General features: G+C 46.3%; 1 protein-coding gene across 9 annotated transcripts in view; it reads right to left on the reverse strand.

The window, feature by feature from the left end:
- The window catches only part of fbrsl1 (fibrosin-like 1), a 268,866-nt gene that overhangs the window by 133,116 nt on the left and 109,876 nt on the right, over positions 1 to 25,874 (reverse strand). For all 9 annotated transcript variants that reach the window (XM_076730320.1, XM_076730319.1, XM_076730324.1 and 6 more), the window contains exons 3-4: positions 19,957 to 20,058; positions 15,760 to 15,795 (exon numbers count right to left, since the gene is read on the reverse strand). In XM_076730320.1, coding sequence (XP_076586435.1) covers positions 15,760 to 15,795; positions 19,957 to 20,058 — 138 coding nt within the window. The remainder of the gene's footprint in view (positions 1 to 15,759; positions 15,796 to 19,956; positions 20,059 to 25,874) is intronic.

A 25,874-nucleotide genomic window follows, 5' to 3' on the forward strand; every position in this document is an offset into this window, starting at 1 on the left:
TTTAAAGAGAATGTCTAGTGTCAGAGAGAAGGGGAATTTATTCCGAGCCAATAAAAAACAGGCGGTTGGTGAAAATCACCATCGGCAAGTCATTAAAAGTGGGAGAGGAGCTGGGTGTGTGGAAATGGCTCATCGGCTCCCCGGGTGCTACTCACAACAAGAGACCTGGACACGTAGACCAAGGCCCTGATGAATTGAGCCATAAAGGTGATTGGCTCAAATGAAAGTCTGCGCCTCTGAGGCAAAAACACATCCGTTTGATTTGAATACATCACCGTGCCGAAAAGGACAGCATGCTCAACCTGGAAGAAAATGATACATGGGCATAAACAACAGATTTGCACAGTGGCTCAGCGTGAATTCCACATCAAACCTGGCTGGCAAGTGAGACAAACCAAGCCTGTGGGATACATAAGCCTTCATTACCGCGCTGCTACTGGTTGTCAGGTTACGGATGCAAGGCCTCGGGTGCAATGTGTGATTTTGGAGCAGTGGCTGCCTGCTAATTACCAACCTAGGCAACACGCAGCCATTAAAAACGCAACCCCGAGTGTCTGCTGAGCTAATTTGTCTAATTACATCTTTGTAACTTATGAAAAGACCTAACATTACCCTGAAGGCTTGCTTTTGGAGTGGGAGCTGCGTAGATGGTAAATGAAAACTTTGCTGTCTTACTACAGCCATACAAGTGCCTCGATGGCTGCAAGGCACTGGGAGTAAAGGAAGGAGTGTGAGGGGGAGGTAGCGGAACCCCTGTTGGGTGATGCTGTAACTATTTCTATATCCCCGAGATTCCTCTCCCATGGGAGAGCCACCCACATTCTGCCGACAAGCCTCTTGATTATTTTTCTCATCATTAATGTGGCATTTTTTCAGAATTTATCAGCAAAACCAATATTTGGTGCCAGTTATGAGATGCGTAGGCTCCCAGTCAGTGTAATAGATTGTGACTGAGCCGTCACAGCAATGAGGGCCTATGGCAGCTCTGCTAACAAGCCTCTCTAATGGGAGGAGGGAAGGGGAGTTGGGCGGACCCTTCCTGACATGTGTCAATTTATTGAAATTTGAAAGCCTTAAACAAAAAAAAAATGTTCCAATTATCGTGATTGTGAAATGGGAATATGTTTCTGAGTTGAGTGCCGTGTTTGGGAACAATTTTCAGTCAAAGCATCTGGGTCACATCTCGCGCATGTGGTTGAGCAAGTCAAATCGCTGTGTTTGTTAGTTAATAACTTAGACACTCCATCATATCACCTCAGCTTGAATGACAGCAACGAAATGGAGCACATTAAATCAGGGATGATCAGAGATAAAGAGAATAATCATGGCAGATGAAGTCAGAAAAAGAACAAACAGGATGACGCCGTCCTCCGCCTTCCTTCCTTCTTCCTCTTCTTAACAAGAAGAGCGGCTGGTTGACTGCGATAGCATCTCTGAGTTTCAGCATAGCAGCTCCCAGGAGCCGTGCAGCTCGGCTATTTTGGGGCCAGATCTCCTGCCTACGTGGGGCCAGGCTCATCTTTCGTCCCCTGGAGTACCCACTCCTCTCCAAAGTCCCACATGGCTGACCTTAGTGCCAGTGATTCACCACCATGCAGTCAAACTGGACTGTCAGGGTGGCGCATGTAACGGTTTCACTTATTAACGGTGACGTGTATGTGTGTGTTTGCCTTAAAAAGTCTTAAGATGGTTACACTTAGATAAGATTCAGAAAGTGATGACCTGGTTTGCTCTGACCAAATGTGAAAGGGAAAAAAAATCATAATCATAACTGAACAATCTCTGTCTCAAATTTGCAATCAGAAGATAAAGCAATGCCAGTGTGGTTTGTAAAGCGTTAGTTTTGACTCAACCCACTCATTTGTGGAGAGCGTGGTGCACTCGGGGCCAGCCGGAGATGTGTCAACTGAAACCTAGACACAACCTCAGAGATCTGATGAGGCCCGCTATCTCTTCTAGTTTTTACTCGCCTTGCCTCAGCTCTTTCTCACTGCCTCTCATGCTCTCTTTTTTTCTAATCAGGTGAGATTTTATCAGGCCCCCCTGTCAGTAACCGCTATCGGTTGTGAAATTTCACAAGGCAAAACGTGTGGGAACCACAGTATCAGTTGTGCTCATCTCGCCCAGCACCTTTACAGACGCGCGGGCGGTTTCTGAAAAGGCGAGAAAAGCTTCACAAAGAGCATATCGGAGGCCGGTTTAACACAAACTGACAGTGGAAACATTTCATACGACGTTCAACCTCTTCTCTTTGCTTCCTCCCTTTTCTGTGCTTGTTTTCTTTGTGCAAACCTCTGCCAGACTGTACTGGCTCATTGCAAGATCGATTTACAACATCGAGAAATAACATTTGGGAAGAGGTCTCCATTTGCATGCATCTGCCAAACAGATATGAAGAAATGTGAGAAGCAATAGTCTGCTGGCTTAGAAATCCCCATCAAGCAGACCATTCTTAGCCATGAATACAAGCACCTGAAGGACAAAAAATGAAGCTGAATGATGGCCTCTCCCTGTGGGCCCACATTATGTGCACTATAGCACCATTCAGTGCAAGTGTATTCTTCCACAAGCTAAACTGATGCTCTACATTCAACATCACCATCAAAGTTGATTCTCTGCGCTTACAATTGAGCTAGCTTATTGAGTTTCAGGGTTCTGATAAATACATCACGAGCTCCCAGCACAGATGCACACTAACACAAACTAATCCCCTGGGTCCGACTGAGATGCACTCTCCCATTGAGCAGAAAGGTAATCCATCTGAGAAGTGAGGTTGGGATCAAAAACAAAAAGGAACGAGTGAAACGCATTCGTTTGTGAAAGATTAAAAAAACAATCTTGTCCTCTGCAACTGGAAAACATTCTTAATAGACAAATGAGTCATGCAGGTGGTGGTTCTCTAAATAACATAACTACTTGCGTTACACTGCATCAGTCACTTTTAACAGCGCTGACATTACACATGACCAAGAGATGAGTGATAAGGTTACAGCAACAGCATACTGTTTGTTGGGAGTGATTCTGTGTGCCTGCAGCAGTGCTGGGAGATGGAAACAGTACTCTTGATACTTTTCTAATTTATGACTTAATCAAAGAATAAAAATAAGCAGTTAAATGACCAAGCAAAACATTAGTTGTAATTTTGTCATCAGATTGAAGCTGAAATAGATTTTTTTTTTTTTTTGTGAAGTCTCTAATTGTTCATTTACTAAGCTATCTTTTGGGCATTTTATGCTAGTATTAGAAAGGGACGGCAGAGAGATGACACGAAACGAAGGCGAGGAAGAGAAGCAACAAAGGTTGAACTGAACTGAACTTGAACAGGGGTAATGGTTGGTGTCGTAAGCTACAGGGGTGCCAAATGTCCTGCTAACTTTAATGCCTCGACCACACATACATGGCTTTATTTCAAAATGTAGCATTTTCTATGTGATTAGTCCACACAAAAATGCAGTTTTAGGTTGCTGAAAATGGAGCTTTTGGAAGGCTCCTCCTTTTCAGAAACTTGTAGTGTTGACACGTGGACAGGGAAAACCCCCAGAATCTTATGACTTGTGATGACGCAGCCAAATGGAATCTTTTTTTAGAACAAAGTGGATAGAACCCCGTCTTAAACAGTACCCATGTATGTGTGGAATTGTGAAGGTTGATTGATTGATTGGAAGGCCTGGAACAGTAACAATGTTTGGTTTCCTCATTCAAATGATTTTAAGGTAAGGGATCATTTGCAACTTAGATTTTCAAGTACTAATTTCAAATAGGTGATCTGTTCCTGTCCTCCTGATCCCTAGAGGTGCTGCCAACTCTTTTCTTTCCTCATTCCAAATGCATTAGCATAGCTAGCAGTGTGGGGGCGTCGGTGGCTCCATCAGTAATGTCATGGGCACTTTAACATGATGAAGCACGCCGTGGCCCCGCTGGCATGAATAATTCACATTACCACGCACCCAGAGAGAGACAGAGAGAGAGAGAGAGAGGAATTGACTTTGCAACAATGAATTGTGGGAACAGATGTGTGATTTTTAAGGCGCACAGGCCTCTGTTTTGGGTGAGCGAGCAATTTTAATTCAATTTGATATTTCTCTTTTAAAGTGAGGCGAGACCTTGAGCTAGGCCAGGGAAAACGAATAAGGGGGGATCAGAAGAGGGAGCCATGGTTATGGGGTGGGAGGGAAGAGGGGTGGAGGTCCTCCTCACCATCCATCACAGTGGCACTTCAATGATTGTCAAATAAGTAGCCCTGTCCAAACCCATCTTTTATCATTATGTATGAATGAATCTATCTGGGGATCACATCATCCAGCACATGGGAGGGCTCCATCTCATATACATGATAGGGAGACGATATGGAAATGGGATACATGATAGCAGAATGGCTTGGATGGGGAGATGGATTCACATCACTGGCTGGGAGAATGGACCACTATTTGATCTGAGCACTCTGTCTATTCTGTCACTCTTGGAAATAGAAAATGTACAAGCTACTGCTCTCATTACAATAGACACAGTCTCTCTGAACTTAATGCAACACATTATTTCTTGTCTACTAATACCTACAGAATAGCTCCTCAAGTGGCACTGACAAAACTCTGTCTTTGCAAACCATGTTCCATTAAAAGTCTTGGAAATACTTAACATAATATTTTCCATGCTTCCACGCTTCTGCTGCCTAGCGCCTCCAGGCCCTTGGCTCCGAAGCTGGCGCGAGAACTTTAATGTAAATAATTCAGCAAAGGTGGGTGAAAACTCGTGGCACTGGATTAAGGAGGCTGTGCTTGCAAAAGCTGCTCTCAATCCATTTCCAAATTGTCACAGGGCCTTCTAAGAGGCAAAACAAACCCACCTTAATCTCTGCTAATCACACTTAAGCATGAATGTTTCATGTGGAAATGCCTGGTTACAATTTAGAGGCTTTTTCCTCATTCCTGGGGTAACCCTGTTAAAATCCAGAAATCCTTTTGGCCACAACAAAGACAAAATGTGATGTAGAGACATCAGATGCGGTGCGCTGCACACAGCATGTAAGTAGGAGGAAGCAGAAGCCCACATTACAGACACCATGTTTGTTGACTACATGAAACACTGCAGATAATGAATTCAGGCTGCCAAATTTCAAGATGTGCCGAAAGATAAAGCTGTTATAAACAAGGAAAAAAACAACAACGATAACATCAGTGATTGGTTGTGATTAACATCAGCCTTCTTACTTGTGTCTCAGAAATTCAAATTACAAGCCTGATGTAGGCAATGGCGGGGACACAACCTAATATTATTATTATTCGAGACGGAGCATAACCCAACGGCGGGATGATTACATTTGACTTGCAATGATTTTCCCCCCTGCATGAGAAAACAACAGCTTGGAAAAACTAATAGACGTATTCCCCAAAGTAGCTTTGTTGCTCCTGCCTTGCTTTAAATAAATCTCATCGCCGCAGCGAAAAATGTTTTGATTTCTCCTGCATCTAGAAAGCGGAGATAAAAGTCCAACCCATCTGTCCCTCAACTTCGCGGGGTGCAGTGCAGAGGAGAGAAGGATTTATCACACACAGCACGGTAAAGTGCATCTGCATCCGCCACACTGCTCCCACTCGCATCATTATCCTCATCGCCTATCACTTCCCCAGCTGAGCCCCCTTTTGGAAACAGGGGCTGACACATCGACGGCGGATAAACACCTTTAAAAGGATCTGACGCCCCGTAATGGAAGAAAAAACACTTCCGTATTGTTCGGGACCCTTGGCACTGTGCTGGGTTTATGGAGGAGTAAGCCATTGTCTGGTGTCACCTAATTGGATCAAGTTTGTGTGGACAACAGATGTGTGTTGCTGGCAGAGGTAAACACTGGACCAGAAGATGCCAGGGTTGAAATTGCTTTGAAAATCGTTTCTGCCTACATAGATCAAGAGAGAATAGCAGAGAGAAATACAGTATAAAGGAACATTTGTGGCTCCGTCTGAAAAGTAATAAACACTTTCCCTTTGGTGTGGATTCCAGAAGGTCCCTATTTAATTTGGTTCATCCGAGGGCCCGTGCATCTGTGCGAAAGGGGATGTGTGGCGCACAGGGCTTCAGAACGAGGCTGAGGCAGCGAGCATGGCGGCGCCCATGGCACAAGTGATGATCCTTGGCAAAGGACAAATTATACCTTGGAAAGCGAGTATTGCTGATCTAATTAAGAGCTGGCCAAGGGTGTCATCAGGGTCTGACAGATTTCAGCCCTGAGTCTTCTCTGCTTGCAGTGAGCTGCCACAAAAGTGAGAAACACTGGCATAAACAGAGTGAGATGAAAAGAGACGCAGAGAGACAAGGAAGTGCTATTTCCAATCAAGCGTGTGCCTCCACTCCGACACAGCTCGATTTAACCTTGAAGAGTAATGAGATCTGACTTGCTTAAATGTTAGCATTCTTAAATCATCAGGAAGTGCCTCCAAGGAGCCGATAATCACTGTGCCAAATTGCTGCGCTCGCTAATTTCATTTCTCCCTAGCATTTGCTTGCAGTTAGTGTCGATTATTCAAGAACAGGCATTTAATGTTGCCAGGTCCCAGGGGTGTTACATTAAAATGTAATAACTTGCAACATAAATGAAAACAAAAACCATTACTTTCTTCCCCCCACAAATTTCCTCCCTCCTCCATTTTCCTCCGCCACCTCGCTCCCTTCCTCCCTCCTCAATCTCTCTCCACTCCCTCCCTCCATGGTGGGAGTTCGAATCTAATTCTCAGCCCATCTGGCAGGCGTAATGAAGGCGGGCCGGGCTTGTGGTGCCCTGCTGCCATGGCTCGGTGGAGCAGGAGGCTAGCTGGCAGATTGGGCCGGGATGAGTGGAGGGGAGTCGGGGAACCTGCTGAGTGAGTAAGCCGGCCCAGTTAATCTCCCATGTGCCCCGGTGTGATCGGGGCCAAGGCCAACCACATACTGAGGGCACAGTGGATGGGGTCTGGAGTGTGGATTGTCGTGGGCAGAAGACCGGTGGGTGAGTCTGGCATTCATTTACATTTCCTGGCATTTAGCTGACTCCTCTCTCCAAAACGACTTTCGCTGAGCGAAACAGTGAAATAACCTTCATGTTGAAGACCGCCAAAAACATAAACCTTCACCCATCAGTCAGAGGGTCCCAGTGAGAGGGAGTTTTGTAACGTGAACCGACCCAGCAGCCATAAAACGGAGTGAAGCACGTGAAACAACTGCAATCAAATGTGACACTGAAAATACTGAATAGACGTATGTTCCTCATTAACACTTTAATCTGCGGCTTCTGTAGGATTTGTGTGACGGTGAAGAGAAGGTAAATGATAGCTTCACAATCACAGGACTCAACAGTCAAATAGGTGGATTCAACCCCAACAGGTGAAGCCTCAGAGGAAACAAAAGACAAACAGTGTCTAAGCACCATCTGGCACAGACAGGAGAGCGTGAGGATTTACATATGGTCAAACAGCAAATAACAACTGTGAGTAAGCGCCGCACAGCGCATTTAGATGTGTATCTTTTTACTGAAATCTATTTGATATACAAACTCATTTGTTTTCTCTGTTTTGCTGTACATGGAATTTGCGGTTCTGTTGTGATATATTTCCACTGTCCCTCTCAGGACTGCTGCAACCTCGTGCCGCAAGCCAGGAACAGCTACTGGGAGAGTGCCACTGCTCGACACTGGAAAGCCCATGCAATTACGATTAAGCTCCTTTATCTAAACACAAACTCCTCCAATCGCAGCGATCTGCTTGCCGTGTGTGAAGGCACGTAGGGGGGAAGCAGCAAGGCAGCCAAAACCATGCTGAGAGACCTGCATTTGCAAACACTGGCCTGTATGTGTGTGTTTACCAATATTCTTTACCAAGCCACGCTGCTATGACCTTAAGAAGCCTGTTTTTTTTTTCTTGTTTTCTTTTTTGCAATCCAGCCAACACTGAAATGTTGAGAACACAACAGGAAACCTGTACCTGCCTGGTGCCTGTTTGCCTAAAAGGCAAAACCACAGCATAGGCAGGGCATCACAGAGGCATAGCAGCCCAAGCTGGAGCCTCTCAGTGTCGCTGAGGCATAAGAGAGAGAAAGAGAAAGAACAAAAATCAGACGGGCGGACAGAAAAAACTCATTTACAACAACATAGCAGCAAGCCAGGCAGACGAAAACAATAGGTTTCCCTAAGCTGTGCTCTGGCCTCTGGAGAAACCACAACACTGTCATTAACAGTTACTCTCCTCATAAACACACCAGCATCAGCTGGAGGGATAATTGCCCCTGCTTCTCCTGTAATCTTATACCTTACCTGCTGTTACTGTCAGACACCTTCTCCACTGAGAGAGACAGAAAGACAGCGATAGAGAGAGAGAGAGAGAGACATGGGGGAGGAAGAGGGGCTATGGTACGTGTGTGTGTGTGTGCGTGTGTGTGTGGTGAAGTTCGAGGCTGGATAAGTGTTGCTTGCGTACTGTCAGATACAAGGTAAGGGAAGTAGAAAGAGGGGTGTAGAGAGAGAAAGGAAAAGCAGAAAACACATGCCAGAAAATCAAATGAGTGTATGTTGCTCACTGAAATCCCAGGAGCAAGGCTCAGGGGCTCCGATGGAGGGAAATCGTGTTCTTTTCATTGAGTGATTAGAAGACGAGTGGCAGAACATGACCTACTTAGTGCAACTTTTTTGTAGAGGTTTTGGAAAAGGTACTCATGCGGGTAGAGTTAGAGAGGTGGGTGGGGGCTTTAACCCGAATAGATTCATAGAAACATTAAAGACAGGAGGAATAATTGCCAGCGGGTGTTTGTGAATATGGAATAAAGTCTCTTCATCTCATGACCTCTCAAACTCAAACAAGGGCTCGCAGTTATCCTGTATGCTCTGGCTTTGCGGCCAAAAAAGCACAGATGGATGCGTTTGATCCTACAGATATGCAAGGTTAAAATGCAAAACAAGACATGAATTAAACATCATCCGACACCCTCTAAAGGCTACAAGAGGAGGTTTTAGTATCTTTAAAATTAGCCCAGAAAGTGTGGTGGGAGGTGTGAACGTTGAGAGAGCCCAAAACGACGAGCGAGAGAAGAGAGAGAGAGAAAAAAAAGAGGATGAGAAACTAGCTTTCTCAAAATGTGTGGCTGAAAATGGCGAAGCGTCGTTTCTTTTCTCTTCCCTATTACAATCCCATACTGGAAATCCACCGAGGCCATGAAAAAGGAACACTTTAGCTTTGCTGTAGAAATGGGCCTGCCTCTGGCTCCTCTTAATTTCAGGCTTTGTTTGTGCGGCGTCGGGGAGCTTGTGTGTTTGTGGGAGACCCGCAGGCCTTTTGTCTCATCAGTAGAGGTGGTTTCTGCTTGGCGCCTGAAGCGATCTGTTGGCGTACGCCTTTTGTTCTACCTCTCCATGAGAGATTTGGTCACAGGTCGCGGATTACAGGCAACACAGCCATCACAGGTGCACCGCTGTTTGTTTCCCCTACAACAACTAGTAGCGCTCAACAGTGAGGCAGGCGCCGAATCCCCGTATTAGTCAGAGAAAGTCAAGTGTGTTATGAAGAAGAAAGAGTGAAGAACAAGCAAGACATGTGTTGGGAAATGAAAAGTCTTGCAAAATAAGCTCTCTTTTTTTTTTCATTAGGGTCTGCCCAAACTAAAATGGCTTCCTCTGGATTCCTTGGGGGACACTGGCAATGCTGCAATGCCTGCTTCTTTAAATGACACAGACTAATATTACACTTGTGGCGCTGAATTAATAAGCTGGAGCATGATAAATCTCTTTGATTTATTATGTTCCCTCCAGTGTATAATCAAGTTGAATGAGAGAGGGGGAGCGAGGCAGACAGACAGAGGGAGGCTGGAAGAGACGGAGACATAGCTGGGTCTGAATTGAGACGCAGCAGACGAGGCCCCTTCCTCTGCACAGCTGAACGGACAGGCTTACATAGCTTTGAATGAGATGTGTGAAACAGTCAGCCACCGAAAGCAGTGGGTGCTGTGTTTAGCAGAAGGAAAACGATTAAAATACCAAAAAGTTCAATGTGCAGCGCGCCGTGAAATATGACATATGGAACTGCCAAAACACAACTAGCAGACGTTCTTTCCCCCCAAAATGGTCTAATTCTTCTGGAAGCATGAATTCCCCATAAGGGAGGTTTATGAGAATATGACACCTCTATGGAAGTCTCATCCCACAATCCACAGGAGGCTTTCTCTCCCTCCTGCTTGCTTCTGGTGGGCTGCCATCATATTCATTCCCTGTTCCCAGATAGATGTTTGTAATTGGAGCTCTAATTTATGATCGGGCCTTGGTGCAGGATAATGATATGGAGCATTGTAATTTGCTGATGCAAATTGTACGTTATAATGGGGAGCCATAAAAGCCCCAGCAACATCTCGGAGACTTGCCAAACACCCTGAGCGTTCATTACAGCCCTCATTAAAACATCCACGTCGGCATCGGGAGCTCTTACAAATGGAAGGAGCATGTAATTGCTGCTTGATTGTGGTATATGTAACATATGATAAAGTGGAATTACCACTTTATTTGTCTACAGTGTCCGTGAAACTTAATGGGGAGAAAGCCTGCAGTAAACAAATCCTCAGAGCATTATTTGATTGTTACATTATAGGGCTATTTGTTTAAAGTGGGGCAAATGTGAGTTAGGGGACAGTGCATCCAGGACAAACTAAGAGTGATGATTATCAAGGCTGGGCTTAGGGGGATAAAACTAATGCTTTTACCCATGAGAGGCTGTGTTTCATTTGGACTAACTCCAACATGGGTGATAGCATAGAGCTTCGTCTGGGAATACATTAACTGGATTTAATATAAGAAAAGATCAGTATTGTTCTTTTTCATTACCAGGCACCAAAGTCATCACCATACATTTGCTTTAAGGATGGTGGAACTAGATTGAAAAAGGTTAGAGTGAACCATTGAAGTCAGCCCTGATGAAGAAATATTTTGTACGAATGCCAATTTGGGCCTTTGGAGAACAGCTCCTGGCCTTTTCAAATCGTTGATCTCAATTCAGTCCTTACGAACGGGGTATGTGGAACGCGGTGGAGCTGAACGTCCCAGCTTTTAAGCAGCCTTATGAGCAACGCCAAGTGGCAAAAGCAATTAAGAGTTCATTTAGAACAACTGAACTATGCTGGGGCTGGTTTTTTCTGTGGCCCGGTCAACACTAATTCACAGTGTCGCCTTTTTATTCAAATGACCTCTCCCAGAGTCCCCTTTGTGTTGCTGCTGTTCTAATGCACCTCCATTAGAACAAAACCGGAGCTGCATTGCCGAAAATGAAGTTTCCCTCCTCGACTCTGAATGATAGCAGGCCTCTACCGCCGGAGCTGTGTGTGCTCAGCCACTGGAAAAGGATTTTCAACCGTGCCATTCAGCCGGGGCCCCAGAAGCCTGCAGCCTTTATCTGCACAACCGTTGATTGATGTGTTGTGGGCCCTGCTGTGGTTAACAGCAATTTTTATCTGTTGCCAGCGGCAACAGTCCAGGTCCCTGGTGCGCGGAGAGCAGCAGGGCCCAGGATCTGAAGCCGGACCGCACACGGGGATAAACAAATAGGTTTTTCAAGGCGTACAGCCCTCATAGAGAGGCCCCTGACAGGCAGCGCCCCACCCCAAGGCCAGGACAATGTCAGGGCCCCAGCCCACTCCTGCTGGGCTCTTGGTTTCCTTCACTAATTTTCACCATGTGCAGAGCCGGTGGTACGGAGACACCTGCACAGTAAGCAGAACACAAGAGACTGATAAAAGGCAGACAGAGTGATATACAGCCAGAGAGAGAGAGAGAGAGAGAGAGAGAGAGAGAGAGAGAGAGAGAGAGAGAGAGAGTCACAGAGATGCTAACAAAGAGGCAGCTAAGAGATTCATGCAGTATACCGTCGGGGAAGAAGCCACGACTTCCTGTTCAAGCTCTGTGCGCCGACACCCGTGTAGAGACCAACAAAAATCTCCCGCAAAAATTATTCTAAAATATAATTTACACTCAATTTCCTTTCAATCGCTGTGTTTAGCATTTAATCCAGTGAATCTGTGTCGTTTTGTTAAATAAAGCGTGAAGCTTTTAATGGCTTCTATTATAATTAAGTGACATAATCCTTGTATTCGATAAAGATCTTGTAAAAAGCCTCGTCACTCAGACAGGGAAGTGTATTTGCCACAATGTGGAGGTCGTGAATGCCAAATCAATTAAAACGAGGCTGTTTAAGAATGCACAAATGGCTGAGACTGCTCTGTTTAGAGTGTAGACTCATTTAGCGTTAAATATGATTATGACAACCCGAGCAGGGAAATGAAGAACGGGTGTGTCTGAAAGCTCCGAGCACTCTCACTCAACCCAAACACTTCAGCTAAGGTTTTACTCTCTGACATCGCAGAGATAAACCCTCCCAAAACAGACTAGTCAGATTATACTGTCACAGACAAAGCTCTGTGCTTTTATCGTGCGTGAAAACATGAGCCGTGGCTCGGCCTTGGGGTGGTTTTAAAAGATGGGGGGTTGGAGACTGAAGCGCAATCACTTCATCTGAAAGGAAAGGGAGGTGTGTCTTTTCTCTTAGCTAAAACGTCTCCTCCTCTATACAGTATATGCAGCCCAGGGGTAGCGAGTGGATGGGCAGATAGTTGCAGTGAGATTCTTTGACATTTTCCCTGTCTCTCGCAGCCGGTATCTCCCCAGCACAGAGGGGGATGTTGGGTTCTTTATCAAGGAGCCCCTCAGAGGGGATGATAAATCGCCAGAGCCCAGGCCCATCTCCAGTGGAACAACAAGCAGGTAGCAGCGCAGGAAACAAGGGACAGATATTGTCTCCCAAACATAGCAGAGGCTATAATGAAGCCTGCACAAAGCAGACAGGAGAGAGTCGGCCTGATAAACAATTCCATTTCCAGTCTTCCACAGAGAGCGAGATAGCGAGTCTCAGTCCTGCTGCTCCATATCGCTGCTGGACTCAACGGTCCAGAGATTAGCCCTCGGCCCTGACTGGGGAATGAAGGGCGGGTGGGGGGGGGGGCAGGTGGTGGGTAGTGGTTTCACGTATAGTGATGTCACCACGTGGAAAAAAAACATTATGTCTACATGAATACGTCACTGGAGGTAGTTTGTTGTTAACCCTACCAATTAAATCAGCTTAGTCCCCCCCGGGAACTGAACCATGGACATTGTGATTATATGGTATGCACCTTAACCATAAGGCTACCCAATTAACCGTTAAACACAAACACTGGAACGGGTTTGCTATGACTGTCTGTGCTGTATATGGAGAACGTTGAGGCTTTTAGTGTTTCATTGTCTGTGTTCACCTTCGCAGAATTAACGTCAGCAAGAATCTTCAGAAATGCCCGCCATCGTACGTTCATGTCTTTTTACTGCAATCCTTTCCCATTAAAACTGAAATGATCAGCTTTAGCTTCATTTTCACAAAGATCTGCACCGGCCTGCAGAAACTTAAGTCTTTGCAATCCACTATCAATGCTGGAAATCTCGCTTTCAATTAGCAATCAGTTAGCAACTTTGGAGCTGTCACTCAGTGATGAAATGTTAGTTAGTTGTTTTTGTTAACTTTTTTTCAGATTTCTGTTAGATTTGTCTTTCAACAAAGAATGAAAGGGAGGACATGAGATGAGACAAAGTCAGACAGACTGACATGGAGACGTGTCATGTTCTGTTGTGCAGAACGCGTGCGGACCATCTACTGCATGTGCAGCATTTTCAATGTGCAAAAACACATTTGGATGGATTAAACCTGCAGAATTGGTTTAACAGAATAAATGCATTTGCTGTGTCCAAAACACTAATGGTTCCAAATTCCTCTTTTTATGAGTCTGGCACTGATGCCCAGAAACTTCCTTTACATTCTTGTGTAAACCATTCAAATGAGGCCATTTCAGCCTGGCAGGCAACATAAGAAGAGAGGCATATGGACGCATAAACAAGAAGAGGCGTTATCTCCCATAGAAGTAGAAAACAAACTGTCAGGAGAGATTGCCTTTTTGTGCCTCTTAGAGCCTTGTGACAGATAACCAGCCCCCATCCACCAGCTTGATTTTTTGAGTGTTTGTGGAGAGGCAAAGCAGCAGATTGCGATCAGTGCCACGGGCCAACCAGTAGATGTGTCCATGCTATTGGTGGCCGGTGGCGCTGCCTGTGCCGGTGTGCCCACCTCGTTGACCCTCTCACACCCCCTCCCCCCTCACAAACAGCCCTCCACCCACATACATAGCCTCTCTCTTCCTCCTCTTCCAGCCATAACACTCTATTCAGCCTCTGGCCTTCTCCTCGTCCAACTCCTCCTCCCATACCCACTCAGCCTCTGCCTGGCAGTTCCCTGGGGCCCCCCGACCCAACTCCCTATGCCCACCCCCACCCCCTCCCGATTTGAAACCATCATACTGTAAAGCCTGAAGCACTTACAGATAAGGAGACCCCAGAAATCAAGCTGGCCCGGCAGCAGAGCAGATTGAGAGTCAGAGCTCAGGACCCAGGAGGTGCCCAGAGGCTACAAACGCTGCAGATAGCACCATCGGATAGCCAGAGAGGGGAGGCAGACAACGTAAAACTTCCTGCCCTCGTTACTGGACTTTCCTTCGCTTAAACAATGCCCCCGCCCCCACACTACCACCACCGAGCCCCCTCCACCTCCTTCTCTGCCCTCTCTCTCTGAATCCTCCTCCTTTCAGATAAAGAGAAGGCCTCATTCCCTGCCGACTCAAACTGACAGCTCGAGCCAAAGGGCTTCACAAGCTTTTTTGGAAGGTCTTGTTTGTTTTCATCCATCTGTGAGTATGCGGCCGCTGGGGAATCGGAATGTGACATGTTCTATTAAAACAAAAAAAAAAGCAAAAAAAAAAAAAAAAAGATTGCACAGAGATCAAGGTCTTTTGAAGTTAAGCTTTGTTCAGCGCTTTAACTGCAGTCCTTTGAGGCAGATTAACGATGACAAACCATTTATAGTTGTTTTGTTTGTCGGGATGATTGCTTCCAAGCTGCAATAAGAACTGCCATATGCCACTCATCAGCTAAAAGTAGCACACTTTAAAGAATGTTCCTCTTATGAATTCCCCTTTAAGCAAAGGACATAAAGGACGGCCACTGTCTCTATTACCCAGAGACTAGACACATCATTGAAACAATGGGAGGGGAAGAGCACAAATTTACGGCACGGAAACGCACTGGGGCAAGGCAACAGATGCTTTCAAGGGATAAAAATAGTCCTGCGCTGACAATTTGAGAACTAGTGTATGTTTGAAAGCATTGGGTTGATGTTTTCCAAGGCATTGCTAAATATTCCTCCCTGGCACATTTACCTTGAGCAACAGCAACAAATTTCCAACAATCATAAGACAAGTTTAACTGCTATGGATCTTCCTGAAGGTGTGAACGCGCATGCATTTCTGCAGTGGTAAGAAATTGTATTTATTGCATAGGTATGGAGGCCATTAAAAGGCTTTTAGGCATATTGTCATATATGTATGTGAGCAAAAGGATCCTCCACTGACAGTCGCTGGAGGAAGACATAAAACTCTGACAGCCAAATTGCAGCACTGGCGAGCGGGCGCTGATCGATGCCAATAAAACGAGGCTCTTTTCGCCAAGGTAGCGCAGGACACCTTCCCACAATTTAATCAGTCAGTCAGCCAGAATTAATGTTCCTAATATCATGATTTCTCCATTACTCTATTTAACATAATTAAAATGTCGAGCGCCGGGGCCATAAAGCGGGTCGTTGGAGATTGTAATTCTGCCGTAAAGCTATGAAGCATGAAAATGCCACTTACCGAGTAGCCACGGCCTGACAGCGAGTGAGTGGAACTCTGTAGGGAGAGAGAGGAGAACAGGGATGACCTTTAAGAAGCGTTTCACTCGCTGACACAGACATGATGAAGCAGCGCCGCTTTAATATCAATATTCACGTTAACCTTTTACCCACCCCGCCGTGTAGCCCCTGCCCACACACATCACTCCCATGCATTCTGGCCTCCACCACGGGCGTAGCACCCGCTTTAAAAACAATCACGCACGTCCTGCTGAGAGACTTAATTGCTGTCAGTTGTCATAGAAATACACTTAGGAAAACCTTAATCATTTGGAAAAATTCTAATTAAAATGTGCACGATTGGCATTGTCTGGCAGTAGAAATGCATTTTAAGCACAGTGTGACTTAAAAAATATTTGGAGACTCTGGGATACGTAGGATACTCAGGTACCCTGCTTTCCAAAGGTTCTGGCTTCTCTTCTTTTTCCATCTATAACTATCCAAGTATTTGTAGTATTTGTATTTGCTTTTGCACTGAAAGCAAACATTATTGAATTAGAGTAGCATCAACAGGCATTTTTAGATAACGCAGCGGATATTTCAATATATATAATCTGCAAATATAGTGCATATTGAGATCATTTCCAAAATTCGTGATAGCGTTTACAGACAAAACACACTGACTACAACAACAATGAAAACTGTAACGGTCTAACTTTGTCCACCAGGACTTAGACTATAAACTGCCCTTCAGCAGACGCTGTGCGTTGCTATTGCGTTATTTTGTGGGATCTGTTTTTAAAGTGGTGTCTGTCACATTTTGGAGCCAAATCAAACGTTCTTCATTATGTTACATCAGCCCCTTTTATACTCTGGATAAATATCTCTTCACGCATTAAGGGAGGTGTTTTGGCCCATCAAACTCCTCCTGTGTTTCCTAATGCGGTCCACTAAATGCTGAACAAGAGCAGGATGGAGACAGAAAGAGCTGGGTTTTGTTCTGTTCTCTGGCTCTGTCTGTCAGCGCCCAGCACGAATACCAATCCCCAAATCCCTCCCTCCACTTCCACTTTTCACTTCTTTTATTCCTCTGTCTAGATTGGCAATTTCTCCCCCCCTGGTCTCTGGAGGGGACTTTTCTGCTAGACCAATTTCATCCATAGGTCCACCTTCAATCCAAACGACCTCCCCCACACCTTCACCACCACTGCCTCCCTTGTTTTGCACCCTCCCAAAACCCCTCATCCATTCTCCCGCACCTGCTCTTGGCTTCAGCCCTCATCAACGCCTGTGTGCCCCTGTGATTCGCAGGACGGCTCCTGTGGTGACGATTAGGGAGGAGTCCCGCCGCGAACCGGAAAGCAGGCTCTGCAGGAATCAAAAAGGCTATTCCCGCTCTGCTCAACCTCTCTGCTCCCTTCACTACCACGACCAGAGAGGAGGCCAGAGGAGAGGGGAGGAAGAACTGAACAGAAGGCAAAGTCTGTGGATACAAAAGTGTGTTCCGGTGAGAACGTGCTCTGTTGTCTGTGTTAGCGCATGTTCTGAGTGCACTTAAATATGTGTGTATATGCATGTGTTTGTGTGTGCGAGGGCATATGTGCATAGGTGGTGGGAGGCCAAGGCCATTTGGAATTAGCCTTACTGTGTAGAGTTCATTCAACTTGGAGCATTCTGAGTAGAAAGAGAGGCTTATTTAAATGATAATGAGGGACAATCCATTGGATTTAGTGCCAGTGAAGGGAGAAAAAGAGGGGAGGGAACGGGGGATCCATTAAAACGCCAGCGGTTCATAAGCCATAGGGTCGGCATCCAGCTAAACACTCTCTCTTAAAAGCCATTATACATGGCTCTCAATGGATTTCTGCAGCGCTTAGGACTTCAAAAGGATTTAAGAACCCGCCCCAGAGAGGGAGTGTGGGGGAGGGAGGATGATGAGTGTGTGTGTGTGTGTGTGTGTGTGTGTGTGTGTGTGTGTGTGTGGTTATGGTGGTTGGTGGCGAGAGGGATGGGGCGGATGCTGGCGGCATTTAAGGGTTAACTAAACAGCCCTGGAGAAGAGAAATGTTGCTAAATCCGCCCCCTAATCCTCTCCCCATTTCCATGCCCCCTCCTCCACTCTCCTGCAGAAAAAAGAAAAACACGGCGACAAGAGGGGAGGCTCCGGTGCATCTTCTCCCAACCCAAACTATTGGTTTTGGGCGTTGCAGGGGGGCCGAGGGGAGGGCCAATCGGAGTTTGTTGGAGCATGATGGGGAAGGGGATGCGAGCATGTGTGCCCTCTGTGGCAGGAGGATCAGGTAGCTGGGTGGGTTTGGGTGCATGTGGGTAGGTGTGGGTGGATACAGGAGGGTGTTAGAGACCCTGACAGCACCACCACAACTGCCGCCCTCTCCTCCGCAGGACACAGATGCAGTGGAAACCACCCCCTCCGCTACCTCATATTTCCCTAATCCCTGTGTGGCTTAGTGCCGGGGCCCCGCTGCACTGCAGGCACAATTACCTAGTCAAAATAAACAGATAAAGACCCAACCATGGCAATGAACAAACAGCATCCCCTGCAATTTTTTTTTTTTTACCCCCCGCTCCCAAATTGATGCATGACTGTTTTTACAGGCGGGCGCGTCCACATGTCGCATTTGTCTCTATTTCCTTTGGCGGTAAGACAAGAGAAATCCATTTTACTCGTTGCAGACGAAGCATCATTAGTTAAGAGCTCTTAAAGCTGGGGAGCCACTTTGATGTGGTGGAGCGTGTTTTGCGAAAATTAGCAGTGCTCTCAGTGCGGTGGCGGAGATTTCATGGAGCTGAGAAAATAAGAAATATAGGGGAGACTGTGAAACGGCGTTGGTGACGAATCTCACTGTGTGTGTCATGTCCAGGCCTTTACTGAGTGCAATGCAAGAGCCTGCAGAGGGGAGGGCAGACAGACAGACAGAAAGGTAAAGACAGGCAGAGGGGGAGAGATGGAGAGATATGGATGCCGTGGCTACAACGATCAGCATCTGTGCACCATCTATTTGGCAGCAGATTAGAGAGACATGCCACATCTAACACCGTCGGCGATTACAGCGTGCAATTTTCAACAGCGCGCTCCCCCACCACCACCATCCCCGCAACCACCACCACTTCCACCCTCACTCTACCACCCCCCCTCTCATTCATGCCCCCCCCCACCCCCCCCCTTCTCGGTGCTTGTCGTATATCCCTGTCAGAGCTGTCAACCGGCTTCGGTCTTTTATCTGACAAGCCCGCCTCTTCCTCCTGACTTTTTCATTAAAAGACAGCCTTTTACACAAATACAAGAGAAACAGTACGCGGCAGAGAGGGGGGACAGTGCACAAGAGAAACAGAGCAGCGAGGCTTAGAGAAAAGAGGATGAAGATGGGAAAAATTAGGCTGGGTAATTTTTTTTTCTTTTTTTATAAGGCCGGATTTTCAATTGGAATGCTGAATAGCTTAAAACAATGTATTTAATAAGTTCATTAACATCTTTTTCTTTCCATCATTTTACCCCTGCTGGAAAAAGGAAGCCGCATATTTTCCTTCCTCCTCTTTCTCTCTCTCGCTCTCCTCCTGCTTTCGTCAGCTAAATGAGCAGTCTGATTGAATTTAGTTAGGTTTGGGAGGCCTGCTTGACAGGCATTAGTTAGGAAGCATATTTCTACATTCATTTAAAATGAGCCGCTTGGGATTTTGCATAAATTCTCATTACTTGCCCTGTATCTAAATTGCATTATTTCATCCCTTATGCTGAACCAGTGCCTGGCCTCCATTTTCCTTTGCCACCTACTCATCCTCTAAATGGGCTGGCATATGGACGTCGGCGCAGCGATAATTGGAACAGTTTCTTTAACTCATTCCATTCTGGGGTCGGCCAGGTTAGCCCACACCTGGCTGAACTAGCGTTAGGTCATGTCTACATTTAAACACGCCATGCTTTAAATAATGCCGGGCCAACTAGGTGATGCTGTGTTACCAACATAATCATTTCCTGTCTACGTGCTGCCAGCCAGCCAGTCTTTTCCCCAAACGCACCGGGGATTTATGAGGTGATAGCTGGAAACAGCAGGAGCTATTGCACCAGCTGCCCTCTGATCTCAGCCTAAATGTTGCTGCCGAATGCCTGCTCTCTATATCCCACCTCAGGGGTCCCCTGCCTTGGCCTGTGAAAGTGGATAGCCTGGTTCTCTGTAGGAGGTCTCGTCCAAGGACTCACCTCGCTGAGCTGCTCCTTGGAGTTGCTCCTGTGCGGTCGGCTGAGCTCCTGCACCGTCTCGTCCTCGCTGACTTTGACCGGACGTAGCGCCAAAGGTTTGATCTGCAGGAGAAACAAGAGAAGAGGACATCCACTGATCATGTATTTACCTCATGAAACAAACAACGATGTTCACAACTAAGCACTATACCCTAACAGGCGGTGATTTATGGTTACTTTTCAGACATTTGAGAGACAGAGAGTATAATAATAAAAGCTGCTCTGGTATAACTGTAAATCACTGCACAGTGGCTTATTACTTTTAGAAAATGTCAAGGAGAAAGATGTAAATTGTTATATATTAAAAGACCAGTGTGACAGTGTTGTATTGCCAGTTTAATCCAAATGACTTTACATCACTGAACCTTTTCCAAAGCCTCATTTTGACTTTGTATATTTGTGCATCTTTCATTTTTCTCTTTTCCTTTCATTGTTGAAAACCATCTTGGCGAGAACAAAACATGTTTCATAATGTTGCTGAACACAATGTCTGCTTTTATCTTTGCCATAGTTTGGTTATCATTGCATTGTGATTTGAATGAAAGGTGGGAATGATGTGTTCATGTGATGTGTTCAGGTCCTACAGCATAAATCTATTCAGAAGTTACCAAAATATCTTAGTTTCATTATGTCATGCAACAAACTGAGGACATTTCTATTGTCCGTGTCATCTGAGAATGTTTCTCACACAGCATACACTGGCTTATGAACAGGCTGTAGTTTACCACCAGCTCACATGAATGCACTAAATCAGCAGGCTTTTCAATACAGCGTGAACCCATACAACAAGATAACATTAACAAACCTTTAATAAAACTGAGAATAATGTCAGTTGTGGTGCATTGCCTAAGTTGATTTCAGACCATACTGAAAAAAGAAAAAAAAAGCCACACAATGATATCTATGAAAAGAACAGCAGAAATGTCTACGTACAAATTCAAAAACAGTACAGTTGTTTGGGTCGTTAATGAGAGGAATCCAAATGATCTATAATTGAATAACTGTATGCTATTATAAAAATTGAATACTTCCATCTTCCTCCATCCGCCAACATATTGTAGCAGCTGAGGTGGTGCTTTTTGGATTGCACATTGATCTTTGAAGCAATCAAAACCTCTGACGCATTAACAAGTCCGTGTTAACTGGGGAAATGATAAAGGCTTCAGACTTGACGCAGCCACTGAGGACCAGAACTATTCATTTTATATCTATCAAAAGGGTCAGACCAGAAACAACAGTAGGACAACAATGCTTGAACAAGGGGACTCAAATGAAAGCTCCAGGAGGCATCTTATTTCCTGTCACTCTCTGGGATCTATAACCAACTCCACATGCAGCTATGCATAACAATTCAACGTAACTACGATGGCTTCAACTGACTTTCAATGGGCCATGGTGCTGCTATTCTTAAGCTGAGGGAAAAGCAAAGATGGTGTGGTGTCTCAAAGCTCATCCGTTTGTGCTTTGGCTACATGCAAAGCAGAACTGGCTGTAGCAAAAACACCTGCAACCCCAAACCTCAACCCACTGTTGAGGACATGAACGCAGCAGCAACAATGTCGTAAACCCAATTGTGACTGTAGACTACAGTGCTCATGCGGGTTCAGGGTATTACTGCAAATTCAGCTGACTGATTTAAAGGACAGATCATTCTAAATTCTAATATTATTCTAGAATTCTGTCAATCAGTATTGTCCAATTTCCTTCCTGACCATTTTTGCACATACATTTAGGTAATCACATGACATGAGCACATACATTCAAGCATCAGGTAGGCAACGATAGCTTAAATTTGTATTATGTGCTTACCTTAGCCTTGGCTTACATACAATATTGAAAATACATAATGTCGCTGTACAGGTAGAATCAGCAAAATGTCAGGATTCACTGCTGAATACTGTCCACTCCACTCCTACACATACAGAAACAGCTCCTGAAGGTCAGTAAAAAAGGGAAAACATGTAGCATGAACTGTGAGAAGACAACGCTCAATACTATACCTTCACCTTCATCAAAATGACCAACACAAAATTACCAAGATCAAATATTGTCACAAAACATGAGCAAATGCCAGTATCTTCATGCAGCCACCCAGATCATACATCATGGTAACCCTAACGCAAACATGGATGGCTTATTTTATTGCCATCAAGACCTGCAGTTGGCATGCACCCAAAGTCCCAGCCAGATGGGAGGTTGGGGAGCTCAGCAAGAAAGACTGTGCCGGTGGAGCACCAGCCAATCGCAATGTCCCGTGCTGCTTCCCTACATTGGAGTACAGTGGCGATGGCCGCGGGGTGTAATCCATTTGACTAGCAGTTTGTGTGGAGCAGCTCCCCTGGTGGCGTGCGTGCTGGCTGGCCCCATTCTCCTGATCTCCACTGTAATTTAAGCAGATCACTGCTACAATTAACCTTTCCCGGTAAATATCAATTATGGCCCCCGGCTGGGCTAGAATTAAAAGGGTCATCAGCTAATCTGACAGGTCCTGTACGCTGCCACCTGGCTGGGAGAGAGGGAGGGAGGCAAGGCGGCAGAGAGAGTGTTTGTCTACCCTCGTGCCCACCAGCTCACATGCCAAGTAGACACAATTCCCTTTTAATTACCCTGCCGCCGCCAGGGCAAGCATGCTGATTGGCCAAGGGGCATTAGCAGCGCACTGAGGTCAACAGTGACAGGACAGGCTTGGGGTGGGGTGAGTGTGGAAAAGAAGAGGAGGGAGCTGCCGCCAAGCAAAAGCAATCAGGGTGTAGAGATGGAAGGAAGAGAAACCTGCAGGTGGGCCTAATCAGGTTTGACTTCCACCTCTACCCGCCTCTCCTCTGCCTCCCTCGCTCTCTCTCGACTAGCTGTCAGCCTAATCACTCCTTGAATCTCAAAATAGATGGTGGCCTTTTTGATTTCCTTCTCTCAAGGAGAGCACAAAGAGAGCAATCCTCCTTGGCAGGCAGGCGGGCATGGAGGCAGAGACAGAGCGTCAAGGTACAGTCGGCATCAAGTGCGCCCGTTGATTACTTTGTTTACCCAGCACCAGTGTTGCTGACAAATTCCTGAAGGCGCCCAAAGTGTTTGCGTCTCCTCTGGGGCCAGCGGCTACATTACCCAGTCAGCAGTCAACTTGGCTATTGATCAGAGCACAGCGTCTAATTAGCCGCCTAGGTTAATGATGCAGCGTGCAAAGACCGTTCCCCGAGCCACTGTTCAACGGGACAGGAGAGCAATTGATCTAGGCAGGAATTCACCAAGTCTGACAAAAGATTGGCAACCCTGACTGCCTGTGATTAAGGCAGGGACTAATTTCCTGTCTGGGGAGGTGCGTAATTGGCCCTAAGCGCCCGACTGTACAGCTTTCATGTGTTGTTTTTTTCTTTTTTGTGTACTCATTAATGTTAAAGGACAAGTTCAAGAGCTTGAGGGTGGGGCTAATGGTCTGTGCTGAGATGTGATCTGTTGCAAGTGGTGACACAGTTCAAGGTCATAATGTCTTTGCACTATGCTTGAGGTAATGCCTTTGTAATGCATTCTGGGATGCCCAGAGGGAGCAGCTCTTGGCCACCTGGAGGTTTTAAGGACTATTTGAATTTTTTTTGTGTGTGGATTAAGTTTGTTTACATTGAAGGTTTGACCCATGCAGCACTGGGACAAGGTTAATCAGGCTGACACCAAGATAATGTGGTTAATCTGCATGTGTGTGGGGGGTAGTTTGGCTTAAGACGATAGACAGATGAGATGTAGAAAAAACATAGCTAAGTAAGGGTCTGTGTTTTACATGAATAATGTACTGGAAATTAGCTCCATTAGTCTCGGTATTGAACATGTCTGCAGTCCCTCTCTGGAGGCTGCCGCTCTGTGCTCTTTAATTATCTTCAAAGGGCCCTCCAGCATCTTAATTTCCCCCCAAGTTGAGTAGTGCCGACTTGGGTCCGCTCATTTTTACTACTCTAACCCTGGGTGAAGTCACAAAGCCTCCTTGCTTAGAACCAGCTAGTCAAGGCATCGATGTAGACAGTAGTGGTTCATGTCAGTTCACGTAAGGCTTGGCTAACTTTCCCTTTCCTTTCACTCTTCCTCACTCTCCTCGCAGTGTCAATCAATCTGCAGCCTGTCAGCAGGGAGCTGGCTAGATGCTGGCGGGTGATGCTTTGTTGTCCTGCTCCTTTGATCCTCCCTCCGTCACCTTGCAGGGGGCTTTAGGGGGGCATCGGATGGCTGCGCAGTCTCCCACCTTTTTCCTTCTTGAATAAGAGAAGCTGTTAGTCCTGACCTCCCTTTTCCTCTCCTTGCTCCAGCTCCTCTCACTCTGCCTCGTCTTCCCTATCCTGCCGTCACCTGTCAACAGCGCTCAGGGAGGCTGTGCCTCAGCCTTGTCCCGGTGTCAATCCTCATTACCCTAGGATCTTGGACCTTGCCCCCCGCCCGCCCCTTTCTTTCGAGCCGCCTTGATGCTGCTCCGCAATACCATACTTCAATCTGCTCTCCTGGTTCCCCATACACAGAGCAGGGAGGAGACGAGGGGCAATACAGAGTAGGGAGGGCTGAAGAGGACGGATACAGATCCTTCCTCTAATTTGCTCTGAAAAGTGTCCTGCGCAAAGGACCCTCACCCCCATTAACCCAGCGACAGGCTGCTACCGCTGCTCAGGGAGGAATCAGCAGTGTGTGTATGTATGTGTGTGTGTTTCTGAGGGGGCCCGGTGGTGCAGCAGGCAAAGGCATCTCTGCACTCAGTGCCGGGCTTCGGCACTGGCTCAATCTATCGGCTCATTATCCCCCCCACCCAGGCTGGGGTGCAGACAAGTGCACTTTAGGGCCACAGGCCAAATTGATTCATCTGCCTTCATTTTCTTCAGGCTCAGAAGTGGCAGCTGCTCGGAGGCAGGGGGAAGGAGCTCTAAGATGGTGAGAGACAGAGACGGGAGACAGGGAAGGAGAGAAAGAGAGAGTCAGGAATAGAGTGAGATGAAGGAGGGAGGAATCAAGAGAAAGAGGTGTTCCTGGCTTTGTTCCTCATCCATGTCTCATTTCACTTTTCCTCCTCCTCCCTCTTCTCTGTCTCTCTCTCACTTTACTGAACAACCAACACCTCCCTCCCTTGAAATCGCTATCAAGACATGCACTCACTCCCCCACCAAGTCCCAAGTTGGAAATTAGCCCAAGGACAAGCCAGTGGATTTACTACAGGGAGAGCAAATGGATTTTTGCTTTTATTTTGACGAGTCCCAGTGTATCCATTATGCCTTTTAATCATACATTATTCATAGCGCTCGCCTTATAATAAATGACCACATAAAAGAGGTACACATATTATACAAGGCCTAAAATGCCCCCATAACTCTTTCTCCTACTGCACTCAGAACTACATCACATTTGTAAGCTGGTTCACAAATATGAGCCTGTGAAATCGCAGTAAGACGGCATTTCTATTCCAAGCGATGACACCAGGACACGACAACAGTCGGCAGATTAAAAGCAACATTGTGTACAAATGAGGTATAGCGCAAACAATTTAGAGGGCGTGACCTATTAGCTATTCGGCATGTGTCCTGCGCGCAAAATCGCAGTGTACAATTTTGCACTTTGTAAAGCCAACTAAGGTGGCCACTGCGACCGCCCAACACCGTAACAAAGCAGTCAACCTGAAAGCGAAGCCGCTTACTCGGCCTGATTCCCAGCCAGCAGGGACCTCAGGAGAGCCTGAGAGTCCCACAAGGCCCTGTCTGGAACAGATGAACTGGGGAGAGGAGCACTCCCTGCGGGGCCCCGAGTCTCTCCAATCACTCTCACCATATGCCTCCTGGGGGAATGGGAGAACAAGGCGAAAGTGGAGGAAGGGGGGCAGGGGAGGTGCACCTGCTCCCAAATACGAACCCATCCCTCAA

This window comes from Chaetodon auriga, chromosome 5 (genome assembly GCF_051107435.1).
Source record: "Chaetodon auriga isolate fChaAug3 chromosome 5, fChaAug3.hap1, whole genome shotgun sequence".
NCBI lineage: Eukaryota > Metazoa > Chordata > Actinopteri > Chaetodontiformes > Chaetodontidae > Chaetodon > Chaetodon auriga.